The sequence below is a fragment of the Lutjanus erythropterus genome, chromosome 15 (genome assembly GCF_056507025.1).
Source record: "Lutjanus erythropterus isolate fLutEry1 chromosome 15, fLutEry1.hap2, whole genome shotgun sequence".
NCBI lineage: Eukaryota > Metazoa > Chordata > Actinopteri > Lutjaniformes > Lutjanidae > Lutjanus > Lutjanus erythropterus.
In genome coordinates, this window is record NC_139331.1 from 32194590 (window position 1) to 32210654 (window position 16065).

The window sequence follows — 16065 nt, forward strand, 5'->3', positions numbered from 1 at the left end:
GGGTTTCGCTGGCAGCGTAACTCAAGAGCACCTCCAGGCAGCGCAGCCAAAGCTGCATATGAGACTCTGTAGTAGCAATGAAATCGATTTAGGATCGTATATTTGTGTGTGTGTGTGTGTGTGTGTGTGTGTGTGTGTGTGTGTGTGTGCTTGTCGAAGAAAAATGTTCATCCACATTACATCACTCTATATGATGAACTCATTGTGATTATGAAAGTTTACTTCTCAGTGAGTCTGAATTTGGGAACAAAATAACAAAGGCCCATTGTCAAATGTTCCTTTTTTTTGTAACCGAGCAGACAATGCATCAAGCATGTAGTCATCGGCAATGATTATATGAGATGTGGAAAATTTTAGTGTATGATAAAAAACATTGCTGACTGACACGTTGTTACATTCTTAGGTTGCCTTTGTCTTGTAAATGGCATCTGTTCTGTCGCACACATGGGCCGGAGAAATGCACAAATGAAATTTGAGTTTCTCCAGCATTGTCGAGCTCAAGTCGCGTGAAGTGGAAATTTTTGGAATGTAAATCCCCTTTTATACCGGACAAAAAAAACCATTTATATCTGGCTTTTGTCCTCAGTGTTTAAAGGTACAGTCTGCATTCATTTGTGGGTCAAATGAGTCCGTTCTTGTCGCAGGTTATTTATTAGGGGTGTAAGAAGATATTAATACACTTGAGTATCGCAGTATATTTTTTGTGATACTTTATCGAGTCTCAGACTGTATTGTGATTTTTAATGAATAGTTTACATGCAAAGATTTATGGAAGTGTTGTAATCTGTCTTCAGCCGTTTGACTCTTTAATTTTTCAACCTAACAATGTAAACTGAGACAGGAAGAGGAAAAAGAAAAGTGGTGCTGTAATGTTGGATATTGAATGATGAATACAGTTGTAGATCCCACTGTTCTGATCGCATAAGAATGCATTGAACCTGACAATTTTCCTAAAAGAAGATTTAAAAAAAATACCCTGCAAAATATCACTATACTTTAAAGTATCGTAATATATTGAATCATAACTCCTCCGTATCATATCACCACATTCTTGCCCAAACATTTATCGGCTCCAGCTCTGATCTACACTTAGAGAAACATGACTCCATCCCCTTTTCCAGCACAATGCCATGAAGGCCTGTTGCCTCAGTTGGTAAACTCCTTTGACTCTTCGTCATCTGTGCCACAAATTAAATCCGTCTCTGTTCAAGCAGCACTCAAACATCGTTCCAGATTAGTCGGTGAGGTGTTTAAATGAGAGAGTCAAGTAGTGGCCTCCATGCAGCTGTTTACTGACCCTGCTTTTTGGCAACTTGTTTACTGACAATGGAAAAGGAACCAATCACCTTTTTCTAGCAGGTTTACCTGCATTTAAAACAAACCTGTGTATACTGTATGCAACAGTTTACAGTGATGACATCATCCTAACATGCATTCACTCTATAGGCAACTTGAGACATCAGGCACTGGAGTTGCACTGGTTTTTGATTCTTAAGGAGGGTTGATTGTGTTTCCTTGTGTTGTTTGGTGCTGCTAAGATACAGTAAGTACCAGCACTGCCCTGCAGCTCCTTATGATTACAGCAGTTCATCCTACGTCGCTGGTGGCTGAGTCACTGATGCTGCAGACGTCTGTTAGTCAGATGAAATCAGCCAGTGTGATCACTCATTTAGGTTTACCTGCACAGAACTGAGCAAACTCTTGGAAAACGTGAATGCGAGCGATGCGATTTTTGTCCAGATTTCACCTGACTTATTTCCCTTTTTCCTTTCCCTCCAGCGGACGTACACGGTTCTCGTGGAGGCCTGGGACTGGGACAATGGAACGCGCAACAGTAAGTCTGAACTTCACACACGTCTCAATGCCACGGCTTCCACACTGTTAGTGATGGAGGTGATGTTGATAACTGATGTTAGCAGTTTTGAAGGATGTATGTCAATGCATGAGGACTTTTTTGCAGGAAAGATGTCTTGTAAATATGATGGTCACTTTCAGTTTTAATTAATCATTTGATCCATTAATAAGTCAATTAACAGAAAACCAATCAATAATAGTTTTGATCATCTTTTTTAATTTTGTAAATATGGCAAAAATTCGCTGATCGCTGCCTCTAAAATGTGAATATGTGCTGGTTTATACAGAAGTAAACATAAATACAATTTTTTGGATTTTTAACTGTTGGTCAGACAAAACAGTTTTTATGTGAGCTTGAAAAATTCTGAGGGATATTTTTCATTATTTTCTTACTTTTCACGTACCAAACAAATAATCCAGATTAGATCAGATTAGATTAGCTTTCATTGTCTCATTTAGGAGAGCTTTGTCTTGGACATTTTGGGAAAACACAGGCGACATAGCCGCAGAATTAACACACACACACACACACAGATCCTTGCACACCAAGAATATTGCACAACGCTGTGCACCAGTAACAGTCTGCAGATTAATCGATCAGTAGAAATATTAAGTTGAACTCTACTCAAAGTGTTCCTGTTAACATATTTAAATGAATTTATGTGTTTTGTGTATTCATGTGTCAAGCTTGATTGAATTCCTGCTTCAACGCCATAGACAGCAGGTTGAAAACACGTTGTCCTGTACATTACAGCCCCCACCAAGACGCTTCGTATAGAATCTAAGCCTCGGTTCTTCTCAGCTATGTTGGCTCCGGCCGTCAGTTCTGACCAGCTGTATCCTGTTTTCCTTCAGTTATGTCCGCTGGGTGGACTCCTGTACAACCCCCTTTTTCCCGTCTGAGCAGTAGCCCAGTCTGGGAGGAAGAGGACCCATTGAGGACTATACCGTCTGCATGTGTGGACGCGAGCTTTGATCTGTGGAGACGGTGGCATTTTTCACCACTCTCTAATACATAACCGTGCATGCAAGCGTGGACATGAATGCTTTCATATATCCATACTGTCCACTCTCGTCTAAACTCGCTCTTTATTTATATGAGGTCATCGCATCCTGTTTTGTCCATAACATCAAACGCACTTCCACTCGTAGATGCAGACAATGGAGAAGAAATAGAGTTTGACATCACAGCGCTTTGATTAGACTGTGTTTTCTGTTTCTGCATGTGGGTCTCCAGTAATTGTGTACATTTACAGTAATTAGTTCTGATGGATGTAAGGCTGAAATGTTGTTTGAGAAACCGTCCAATTGATTTTCTGCCAGCTGCTCGCACTCAAGTCTCAGCCAAATGGCTTTAAAGCAGCAAAATAGATGTTCCTGGTGCAAGTATACAAGACTTAAGAAACAAATTCTTTAATTTCTCCAAAATAAGAGCAAGGAAGCTGTTCCTTTTCAAAATGCAGGTTTGATTCATTCATGCTGGATTCTGCTTGAAAGCTGAACCGACCCTGCCGTGAGATCACAGACATCAGCTGACTTCAACCTTAATGTCACGGGTTCAGGAAACACAAACGTGTGGAACAAATGCCCCTTTCAACCTCTGTGGAAGATCACAAGGAGTCCGCTCTGTTAGGTCCCAGCGAGATGCAGCAGGGATCATTGTAGCCTCTCGCCTGGCAGGTGGGCCGGCCAGGTCACGCTCATTATGCTAATTTTCAATATGTAAATGTCATGGCACATGCATCACCACACCACCGTTTCACTTGATTTCACAGATCATGATCAAAGACAAATTTGATTCAAAGACACGTAAAAACAAAAGTGTCTTTTGTTTTTAATTTTTAGCATCTGTTTCAGTTTATACCTTCTTCAAACCTAACTTTGATTTAACTTGATGTCGAGTTTGTCGTCCAAGCGTGACTGTCGGCCCTAAAATGTCATCTTGGTTTGCAGAACTAAAAGAAAACCAGTATCACCAAACAGATACCTGCATATAAAAGCCAACTCTTCATTGTGCTTCGGCCAGCACTTTACCTCTTTTCCTCTCCGCATGAACTGTTTACCTGCATTCAGTCAAATCCTGTTAAGCGTGACCAGTCAATACTACTCTTATTTTACATTAGTTATGACATTGTGTTCTGTCTCTTGTATGTGAAGCACTTGGTGCATGTAATTTGTTTGCTGTAAATCAGTTTGAGAAGTTTATTATTACTCAGAAAACAAATGGAAACTAGAACGCTTCTGATCGCAAAATCTTGTTCCTTGCCTACAGATTCTGCATTCATACACAGATATCTATGCAGTGAAAAGACACCACTGGACTCGCTTGGGAATCGGTATTGGCAGATCCAAAAGCGTCGCTCTCAGAATTGGTATCTGGAGAGAAAAAAAGTCAGCTTGGAGCTATTTTGGGTGTTCTGGAGAGTGGTTTTGGTAGTACAGGTGTAGTAAGAACTCAAGTGAGGATCTTGTAGGTTTTTCTCCATTGCTCAGGCCTGCAGAGGTCTGTGATCACATTATCAACAGACTATCACGGCATTTTATTTCATAGTTACGCTGATGTGTTTTTTAGTTAGTTATTAGCCCTGAAAAATGGATGATCACCAGTTTCCTTCTGTCAAACTCAGACAAAACAGGAGTCTGTGTGCTCAGATCCTGCTGCATCTTGTCTCAAATGTTACTTAAGGTAAGAGCTGTTTTACTGTCGACATCTTCTACATTAGAACAGTCAAAGTCTGACAGGGAAGTGAACATTTAACTGATGACAGTGTAGCAGTCTGACCATATCCAGAGTGATCAATCCTAATCTATTGGACAGAAGGTGTTGCTAGACATGGAGTTGGATCAGTCGGTTTCATGGCCCTCTAGGCAGACATTCTTGTAATCAGGGCTGCGCAGTTATTCCAAATATTGGCCAAGCAATTCAAATCACAGAACTGTGCAGTGTTTTGATGAAGGAAAATGTGACAAAACAGTATTATAAGGAAGCAGAGAGGCTCCGACCTACAAATTTAAATCAGAAAAGACCCCCAACAAATGTCACATCACAATTTTCATAGTTTCTTTCCAGCAAAAATGAAAATTGTGATGCAAAAATGATCATTCCCACCAACTGCATCACATATTGCAATCACAATTTCAGTCAAAATAATTGCAATATGACTTTTTTACCGTATTGTGCAGCCCTACTTGTAATGCATGTCTGTTATGTATGATGGACATGTTTTTTTTTGTTACTGTTGCCTGTGCAGCAGTTTTGTTGACCAGTTTTGAAAAATGTGTTTGATCCTCTCTCTATTGTCTCTCCAATCACGGCTGAGGACACCGTTTCCTCGCTGGAAGCAACGTGAACAAGCAAGCAAGCAAGCAAGCAAGCAAGCAAGCAAGCAAACATCGGATTGTTTCAGTTTTTCCCATCCTGACTGGCTCTGTGCATCAGTGAATGATGAGGCTGAACGATTCGTCGCTTGTTTGAAAAACTGTGCTCTTGTGTCCCTCCAACCGATTTTCAAAAATCAACGCTGACGTCTTCGACATTTCTGTTTCCTCTCCAGCTAGCAGCATGTATCACCCTTCTTTATAAGGATATCCTCAAAAAAGACAAGCTTTAGAAGGAAATTATGGAGCTGTTGGTAGTTACAAGCAAGTAGCCCTCAGTCCACACAAACTATCTGCAACTCACCTGCCGTGTTCACCTGAGGAAAATTATTCTGGTGGTCACAGCCCCTCATGGTTAACTCAGTGTAAGGAGAGAATTGACTAAAAAATTTGGCCCTTGGGTCGATCTTGTGTGCGCAAAAAGAGGCTTGTGAGATAAAAATACAGTGCACAGTATATCTGTAGGACAGTGGAACTTGTTCTTCGGCCTGAGTCAGCAGCAGCCTCATCATGTCTGGTCCTACGTAAGAGTCCATCAGTGTGCTGGTCTGTCAGTGAGATTCCTCTCCTCCAGCATCACGTCCTCCAGTGTGCCTCTCTTCCCTCCTCCCCCCCGTGTCCTCAGGAAAGGCAGCCGGCTGTTTTCCTTGTGTTTATCGAGCAGGAAGTGGAGTGGACTGGGCGGCCGGGCTCAGTGTTTAGACACTGAGGTAGCAGAGCCCGGCTTGGGCCCGGAGCCCATTGTTCTCTATCTGGCAACTACCGGGGGTTATTTCTGTTATTGTTGCTTAATTCTGTCTGACATTGTGTCAGTCCCCAGCAGAGGAAGGTGTGTGTGTGTGTGTGTGTGTGTGTGTGTGTGTGTGTGTGTGTGTGTGTGTGTGTGTGTGTGTGTGTGTTCCCTGCTTGCTCACTTCAAAATGTCCATGGTGCATTGCAGCCGTGGAGCAGAGGAAATCGCAGACCCCTTATTTCCATAGAGATTGTTTGCCAGCTTCGATCCCACTGTGATAAAGATTGCTTTCTTTCTGGAGGCTGGCGCTGCAGCGAGCCAGACAGAGGCAAACATATTCAGCATGCGCGTGTGTGTGTGTGTGTGTGTGAGGTTGGTGTGTTGGAGGCTAAATGGTAGCGACCTCCCGACATGACAGTGCACATACAGAGAGCTCAGAGGCACTGATGATGTGTGCCGTCACCAGAAAATGGATCAATTTGCAGACAATGAATTTCAATTGCATACTTAAAATTCAGTGGGTACTTTGCACACACACACACACACACACACACACACACACACACACACACACACACATACACACACGCACACACACACACACACTCTCACACAATATGATATCAAAGCGTTTGTCTGCTGAATAAAAAGGCGCTGCTTCAACTAGTGAGGGAGTGACTTTACGTCGGAATAAAGGAAATTCCACATCATTTCCCGATTTTAAAATAACACATTTTTTTTATCTTCTTACTAAATGCACCGGTTCTGCGTAACTGTTTTCGACCTTTAGGGAAGAGTGTCACTTTTTTAGAACAGATTATGATTTTCTGCTAACCAATGCAGATCCTGATCAATTTAGGAAGTAGATGACAGCCCAAATAAAAGTTATACTCATTAAACCTGCAGTGTGAACACAGCATTGACGTATCAACACATTTTAAACTGATATGACCAGCTTGTTACACCTCCAGCAGTTTGGGAGCGACATTAGTTTCATTTAGAGTCTTGTTTTCCGACACTTTATGGCAAATGTAATTCTCCAAATCTCTGTTTCGATTTGGATTTCAGTTTTATTTCAAACATTTTTTGTGCTGACAGCTACCTGTTGTTAGACAATCAGTGTGTATTTGATCAGCAGATCGTTGGTTTTGTGCCCTGACAACTCCTGTTTACATTTTCAAATATCTAAACCAAATATACTGTATATAATGGATGGTAAGCTACATGATTTTGTCTTTGAAGTGTTGTTTTTTTCTTCATGTGTTGAACGCCGCAAGTAGGCGGAGGTAGAGAGGAAAAAAACTGCCTGGAGAATCAGCAGTTCTGTCTTTGATTTTAATTATTGAAACCAGCTGTTAACTAATAGTGTCTGTCTGCTGTTTGATGCTGAGCAGGTTCAGGTACAGTGGATTATTATAATTATGGACCTTGTTTTACTAAAGACAGCATCCTGCAGCAGCTCAAAACGACACCATAGCTGCTAGTTTGACAGATACTTTTTTGGTTATCACCTCGAGCAAGGTTCCTAGCATGCTGAGCCGACGCTAAATCATTAGTCATGCAGCACAGGATATCCTGCATTAACCTGGCATTTTTAAATGCCACTGTCAAAACCATGGCATGGTCAGTTGCAGGCCTATCAAGATCTCCTCGCTTCCGGTCTTTTGTTATATTAGTAAAAGAAGCCTTTGTGTGTGTGGTTGAATAAGACAGAGTGAGCAGCAGAGACTGATGATGAAAGCAGAGGAAAAAGTGAGCACTGGATTTGTCAGTCTGGCAGTAAATATACAGTTTAGTTACAGTTTGTCAGTGAATAAAGGCTGCAGCTTCTCAGAACCAAAACAGTAAAGTTATAGATCAACAATGAACTGATTTTTAAGGGGAGGATGTGATCATTTAAATGTTCATCCATGGGTTTCTGTTGTTGAATCAGAACAAAATATTCACAATTTGACTCGGCTGATTTGTGCTCTTTTCGTTTTTGTTTCAGACGAGGAGGAGCTCCTGATAGAGCGCAGCATTCATACCGGCATGATAAACCCCGGCGACCCCTGGCAGACCATCCTGCACGACGGGCCGGTGGCTCGCCTCGTCTATCGTATCCGGGTGCGCTGCGACGAGAACTACTACAGCAACAAGTGCAACAAGCTGTGCGTTCCTCGTGACGACTACTTCGGCCACTATCGCTGCGAGCCTTCGGGGGCGCAGGTGTGCCTGGACGGCTGGATGGGACCAGACTGCAGGACAGGTGAGCTGGCAGATGCACCAGACTTGATGCCCTCAGTCACCGTCATGAGACAGTTTGATGTTATCTTGGTTCATATTGAGTCTGCCAAGACCGTCCCACAATTCACCGAGCATCACAAAAAGACATTAACTCTGACCAGACGGTGACCTTCTTTTCTGGGAAGGAAATTAATCAGCAGCTATTTCTGTACTCCGTTAATCATGTTTTCATTTAGGTTATCGTTTCTCAAACAGAGATGTCAAACAGCTCAGACGTTCTCAAGTTTTCCTGTTTGTGGTGCATGATAACAAACCAGGGGGTTTCTTTCGGTTTTTACTTTTGGTATAAAAACAAAATCTTGGCTTCTCTCACATGATTCTGCTAAATGACTAGTCAATAATCAAGAATTTTACTAACTAACATTTATCAAGTCAAACCTTTGCTGATTCTAGCTTCTCAAATGGGAAAATGTGCTGCTTTTGTGTTTTTGTTTCTCGTTTCATTTAAAGACAAAATTAGACAATTAATCGCTAAAGCTAATCAGTAGACTATCCAATTAAAATGATGATTAGTTGCTGCCCTATTTTTCAACTCTGTAATGTGGAAAGAGTTCAGATTATTAAAACTGAAACATAGAATCTGACGCAAAGTATTTATTTGACGTCATCTCAGGTTTAGTATCTGAGTGTTGAAATTAGGCTTGGGGAAATAAAACAGAAGTGATATGTGTTAGTGCTTTTTTTTTCTTTTTTAAAGAAAAAATGTCCAAATTCTCTGATCTCAGGTTCTTAAATGTGAATAGTTTCTGGTTTCTTTAGTCATCTGTGACTGTAAAGTGAATATTGTTGGGTTGTGGACAAAAGAAGTCATCATCTTAGGGTTTGAGAAACACTGGTTAACATTTTTCTCCATTTTCTGATGTTTCATGTGCCAAACAACTAATTGATTGATCGAGAAAATCGTCGACAGATTAATCAATGATCAAAATAATTGTTAGTTGCAGCCCTAATATGTATCGGCGATGGATGCTTTGTCAGTAACAAGAGGAACATCGTTCAGTAGTTTCAATTAAAAACACAAACTGCCATGAAAGCACAAGCCTGTGACGTTTATTCATGATGCAGTGTCCTACGAGTGACATGTAAACAGCCAATCAGTGAACAGGAGTGTAGTTCAGTTGCACCAGACATATGACAGAACAACAGAAACATCATGGGGTGAGAAACTGAGTGACTTGCTCTGTGTCTTTGGCAGTTGAAGCCAAAAATAAATTGGAAAATTTGAACATTTGAGAAGCTGGCATCAGAGAATTTGGAAATTTCTTTCATTAAAAAATGATTCAAAATAGTCGATTAATAATTGATTAATTGATTAAGTGCTGCAGCTCTACATGAGAATGCACAACGGCACGAGTAAAGGTAACATGACTTGAGTTCACTCCGGAGTCGGTGGAGCTGCACCGTGAGCGGCCTGCTGATGTTAAAGTGCAGCAGCAGCGCCGTCGGGGTCGTGCTTGTGGGTGGTGTTGGAGAGAGTGGGGGGGCCTCAATAAATCACCCAACTGACCTTAGAAGACGAAGGTTGAAAAGAGCAGGGGAGAGGAGAGGGGCTGGGTTGTTTTTAAGAGGGGGGTAGTGTTGTACATGCAGGCCATAAAGTTGTCCCGTCCTCGCCACACCCCCCCCGCCCCCCCTCCAGCCCTGCTCAGGGTGCCATGAATTCTCACGTCTTGTTGCACTTGTTAGAAAGACGGCAAACAAACGAGCTTCTCCTCCTCCTCCCACCTTTCCATGTCGCTGCCTCCCTTCTTATACCCCGCTTCTGTCTGACCCCCTTTCTTGAAGAATGATGTGTTTTTATGGGAAGAAATGTAATGATGCTCGTGTCCCGGTGGGTTTTAACATTAACATTTTTAAATTGTTTCTCTCTCTCTCTTCTTGTTTTTCCTCAGCGATCTGCAAGCAAGGCTGCAACCTGTTACATGGCAGCTGCTCTGTCCCAGGGGAATGCAAGTAAGATTAACATGAATATCTTTATTTCTTTTGATGCGCTGTTAAAGGGATAGTTTGTAGTTTTTGAAGTGGGGGTGTATGAGGTACTTATCCAAACTCAGTGTATTACCTACAGTAGATGGTGGTCGAAACGCCCTCAGTTAAGAGAAGCTAAGCAAAACACTGATGTGGACAGGGGCAGCAGCTAAAAGTATTTTAGCCACCTAAAAAAAAAGTCCACTTAATAAAAAATCAGTATCGGTGTATGCTATGTGCTTTAGAATATTTTCACCACTTTGCCGTCAGACAGCCTTTTTTGATAGGACACTGCCTATAAAAGCCAAATATCACCGTCTCCACACCAACCAAACTCCATTGGAAAAAGTCCTGACAGAACACGGGAGTTGCTGGTCCACCGCTGCCTCAACCCGTTAGTTTGTCTGTGCTGTAGCGTGACTTTGGTGTTTCAAAAGGTTGTTTCGGATTCACTAAAGTCACACAATAACACGGATAAACTAACCGAGCAAGACAGCAGTAGACCAGCAGCTCTGCGTTCTGCCAAGTAAAATTGCTGTTTTTGTCAGTGGAGTTTGGTGGTGGGAAGAGAGCGCTTAAAAAAGCTACGTAACTTTCATTTCCTGTGGGGAAAAGGCTGTCTGACGACAAGGTAAAGCCATGGAAATAATCTAAATATAGATATATATTATTTATACTCTCGCTTCCTCTCCAAACTAGGGCTGAGCCGATTTTACCTACAGGATATGGCGAAGTACCTCATACAGCCTTACAACAAAAAATCCAAACTAAGATCCGTCATATTGTTGCTGTCATTTGTTTTGGTGTGTTTGTAGTAGAAAGGTGGTCTCTGTGACAACTGAAAAAGGCAAGAGCAGTCGCACTGGACTTCAGAATTAGACCAGAAGTCGAGCTAAACGTGTGAAAGACAGGAGAATGATGGATCTAAGATGCCTTCACGTGTCGTAGCCTGTTGTTTTCTTTTTTTGTGTCAGCCCTTTTCCTCCCTTGTGGGCATCTCCACCTCGACTCTGAAGAAAAGGGCAACGCCGCGCCTGCCTCCCTGTATTTTTAGCCACCTGAAATCCTCCACAGAATACCAAGCGTCTCATCAGCCCTCTGTGGCTCGGACCAAAGAAAGGCGGTCGTCGGTGTGTGCGAATTTGACCACCGTAAACGTGCTGGGAATTGTCATATCCCCTCCCCATCCGCATTGCAGTCCTCCTTGAAGGGCAGGGGGCAGGAAAGGAAATTAATATCCCACTGTGTTATGTACATTTCCCAAAGTGGAAATGACAGTTAGATAAAGTGACGTAGAATGGCCCTGTAGGTCCACATTTCCAGGATGTGAAACATCCCGTCGTCATTTGTAAAAAAAAAAAAAAAAAACAAAAAAAAACCTCTCTGCCTCCCTCCCACCTGCCAGATGGAAAGAGACACTCGCCTCCCGTTATTAGGAAAAAGGGTCTGGCTCGGAGCCGAGGACGAATAACAGGGGATGACCAGTTTTAGGAAGCTGCTTCACATTTTTTTGTGTCTGCCTGGATCAGCAGGCTGCAGACAGACAACAGAGGGAAGCACCTTTTCTTCTTGTGAAATGTCAAGTCGCAGTCAACAGGAAAAGTGACATGAATAGAGGAGCAGCAGTGGAGAATCTTCCTGCAGTGGCATGAATTTAATGAAGCCTCGGGTCACAGAGAGCTGGCATTAAATCCCTCGCCGTCTCCTTTCATTGCCTTTATTTCATCACAGTTTTATGGGCTTTGCCCCGCTCGCCACGGGCTTTTAAGAAAACACAAAAGCCGGGTACGTGCCTGTTGTTAACGCTGCTGCATTGAGGCTTTTTATTAGCACACATTAGGCTTGTTCTGACATATTTTGTCAAAGGCTTGCCGTGTCCCAAGAATCACTTGTGTAAGCAATGTAACACGTTATCCAGCACTCTGAGCGCTTTGCTTTGACATTCCAACATGTTGGAATCCAGCATCACGCCTACGCCCGCGAGGGGTTGATGACTAATCGTGATATCAATATGGCCAAGAATTAAACCACATAATGCCTCTTTTGATACCTTCGAGCTTAAGAAGCAGTAAGCGTGTCTCCCTGCCAAAGTTCTGTTAGTGTTGTTGCTACATTGCTGTCAGACCCTCTGCAGCTAATCATATACAGTGGAGGAAGCATGCCAAGTATTCCCCGATGCCCCTTCACCCCCCCCCCCCACTCAGCCTGAGAATGGCAGAGATTCTCGAAGGCCTCGTCTCTCTCAGAGACAGCGGTGCCGTCTGCAGGAGACTCAAAATAGCCGTCAATTGACAAGACAGCTGGCTCGACGACACCGCAGCCTTGGAATAGCCGAGCGCTGTCATGAAGCTGCAGGCGTGTGCACACATACGCTGTATACACACACACACACAGTAGTCTCCAGACGCTATCTTTCTCAGAACCACCCTCGTAGCCCTCAGCCCCAGACTCTAACCCTGAGCACGGGAGACGCTGGAAGTATTCTTAACCCCTCCTGCCCTGGAATGTCACCCTCCACTAAGATTAGTTGGCCGGAGGCCGTGGGATAGGTTGACGCAGGAGCAGATACAGTATTAGGTGTTTCCACTGTTGGGCAGGTTGTGTCTGAGGGCTCGCTTCTGTCACTGTAGACCGTCTTTGTCCCTTTTCACCTCGAGCAGCTCACTCGTTTGAATCCTGAATCAAGGCCTAATGAATATCTTCTTCCAGGACCCTCCTACGGATGTCCTAATAAATGTTTTTCCACGAAAGAAGTGTCCGTGTAGGAGCGCTTCATGGACTCAAACCCAGTTTATTTGGGGTGATCTTTGGATATGTCTAAAAATCACAAAAAACTCCATGGTACCTTCTTTTAAAATGATTAAAATACCTTTATTATCACAACACGGTCATGTTAGAGCAGGGGTCAGGCACTTTAATTATAGATAGATTTTTTTCCTTCTTTTTAGACCAAAAGTGGTTCTGCCTGTCAGCTTTTGGATTTGGCATCCATGGTGGAGATTAGCCAGTGACAGAATTTCTTTTTTTTGTTCAGTGAATAGACTACTCATTTTTAAAGTCTGAGAAACTTCAAATATTAAAATGAGAGTCGTCGTAAATTCCTTTTAGTCAAAGCCACAGGAAGTCGCTGGAGTGTGGCAAGTTGCAGGAGCTTGAAACAAACTCTGATGCATTTCAACATTTCCTATTTCTTTTCCAGAAATATGAACACATTAATGATGGCGTGACTGTCTTGATCATCGCATTTACACTCATCTGTTATGTAGTGTTTTAGAGGATGGTTGTGCAAGAGGAATTACACATAAATAAACTTAACAGCCAGTGAAAGAGGGGATTAGATGACCTAAGTGATTTATGCTCATGTTTTGGCATCTGTGTTTCACAGGTGTAGCTACGGCTGGCGGGGCCAATTCTGTGATGAATGTGAGCTTTATCCTGGATGTATTCACGGGACCTGCAAGATCCCGTGGCAGTGCAACTGCGAGAGGAACTGGGGTGGTCTGCTGTGTGATAAAGGTAAGAAAAAGTTTTTATTTATTTAGAGTCCCGCTGACATCCTGCACGTCCCCTCACGCAACAGTTGCCTGTGTTTCAGGAGCTGCAACTGAACAAGGCCTGCAACAGTAATAAATTATATAATTATATATAATAAATAGATGCTCTATCATTAGCTTTTTTCTGGCTTGAGTCCCCGCAGCTTCACGGGGTCTAAAAGTCTTAATTTTCCCATAAGCCAGGAAATAATCAGAAGGTTTGAGGATTTAGAAACATTTAAAACACAAGAAGTTGTGACATGTAAAAGATTCTGCACCTGTAGGTCACCAATCAGATTTAAGCTAATTTGTGGCACTGACCAATTTAACTAGTTTGCACAAAAGCTGGGATTTGCATGGCATGGAACGTGCATGGAACTCATGTCTGGAGATGGATATGCTCTATATCAAGTCAAGCACTAAGCCAGTATTTGCCTTATAGTGCGCTGTGTCCAGATATGTCCTATGTTGCAGACACATAAAATAAAATATCTGAAAATGCCCTGTAATGCCATATATTGAAATATGTGGACTCACTGTTTGGCTAGAATATGAATAAATCACCAGATACAGAATTTGCTAAATAAAGAATGCAAAAACACAATCAGCAAAAGTACTGTCAAAAAAAAAAAAAGCTGCCTTGTAGTGATGAGAGAAGACGAGTGGTAGTTTCTGCACCACGTCTCAGGAGGGGAAACGGGGCCAAACACCTTCGGTAGGCTAAGAAATACGAGCGTTTCACTGTAGAGGACTGAAGAGAGGTCCTGTTTACTGAGGAATCCAAGTTTAAATGTCCTCAATTTTTGGACATTTTATAAATCAAACCACTAAACAGTTATGAAAGCAAACAAATCCTTCTTAAGGCAACGCTTAGGCAGATTAAAAAAGGAGTTAAATTATATTAAACGCCTTTATTTGGTCCGGCGTGTTGGTTGTTAATAGAGCAACAGCAGGAAAGTGCCATACAACAGGAAATGCTCCACCTTTGTATCTGATGATGAATTCATGTTCACTTTGTCTTCTGTCTTTCAGGAGTCAATTAAACAATTAATAGAGAAAATTATAATTGACAATGAAAATAAGTTAGTTACAGAACTAAAGGTGATTTTAGCATATTTTAGGCATTATATTGCTGTGAAAACCGGACTTAAACTGCATTTCATGCAACGTTGGAGGTCAAAATTTTCTACTTCTACCCTCAAAGCGTTCCAGGTGCATAATACCTAAAAAGTCATGGCTAAACATGACAAAACGGTTCTGTTTTATTGGCAAGTATACACTCAGTTAAACCCTCAGCTGAGCAGCCTCCTCACAGGAACAACACAGAGGAAAAATGATGCATGAAAAATGATGCTCAACGCACTTAATAACTTTGGCAGTATGTTACGACATGCAGAACAGGTTTTATTATGTGATGGCGTGTATTATTTTAGGCTTCCGTATGCTGCTGCTGTTGCTGACTTCTTCATGAACTCGGGGTAGATTGATTTGCCCCGAGTTCGCAAGAAGGATCTCCAGCTTTGAGTGGCGTTCCATCATAGTGTTTTGAGTGGGAGGTTGGAAATTTACGAGTTGTCTTGAATGCAGCATTAACACAACACAATAACCAGCATTTAAACTGTTAATGTGTATATTTTAGTGTCAAATTATCATAATATCATGAAAAATAAACTTTTTATTTTTTTTAAGAATTAGCATCGTACCTTCACATGAGGTCTGAGTTCTCTGCACGCTGCCTGGAGAACAGCAGCTGGATAGTTTTACTGCCTGTGAGATCTGAGCGGCAGCAGAGACACTCGATCCTCCCGCATCCCTTCGTCACTGAGGGCTCTTCGGGGGATGAGAATGGGTCCTAAGATCCCCGGTGGAGACAGATCCCTGCTCTTTTATTTACCAGTCTTTAGGGTGACCTGGCCTTTAGCCTTACAGGACGGTGTGCAGGGATCAAATAGGGTTTAGTTTATTCCCTGCATGGACGTGTACATCAAACGTAATGCACAACAAATTCTGCACACACAGGAGTCTGTTACTGAATGATAGCTGCAACTTAAAGTGCTTGACTATGTCCTGTAAATACTGTAAAGTCTCATCATGATGCAGAGCAGCAGAGTGGCTGAGAAAACACTCTGTGCTTCCTGTCAAAGCTGACAGCTGGTGCTCTGTACTGAGTGAAGATCCCTACAAGCTTCCTGGGGACTCCGGCACCGACAGGATAAGATGGTGAAACAAAGCAGAGAGCTCAGTCTCACATTTAACAAAGTCTGAACGCGCAGATGTGACTGACACTGACAGTTTGTTCCAAAGGGTTTGGAT

The 16065-nt window shown here is 42.4% G+C and overlaps 1 protein-coding gene across 1 annotated transcript in view; it reads left to right on the forward strand.

Annotated features, from left to right (window-relative positions):
* The window catches only part of jag2b (jagged canonical Notch ligand 2b), a 69906-nt gene that overhangs the window by 31021 nt on the left and 22820 nt on the right, over positions 1 to 16065 (forward strand). Inside the window, exons 3-6 of the mRNA XM_084738279.1 lie at positions 1780 to 1834; positions 7956 to 8213; positions 10144 to 10204; positions 13605 to 13735. Of these exons, the coding sequence (XP_084594405.1) occupies positions 1780 to 1834; positions 7956 to 8213; positions 10144 to 10204; positions 13605 to 13735 (505 nt within the window). The remainder of the gene's footprint in view (positions 1 to 1779; positions 1835 to 7955; positions 8214 to 10143; positions 10205 to 13604; positions 13736 to 16065) is intronic.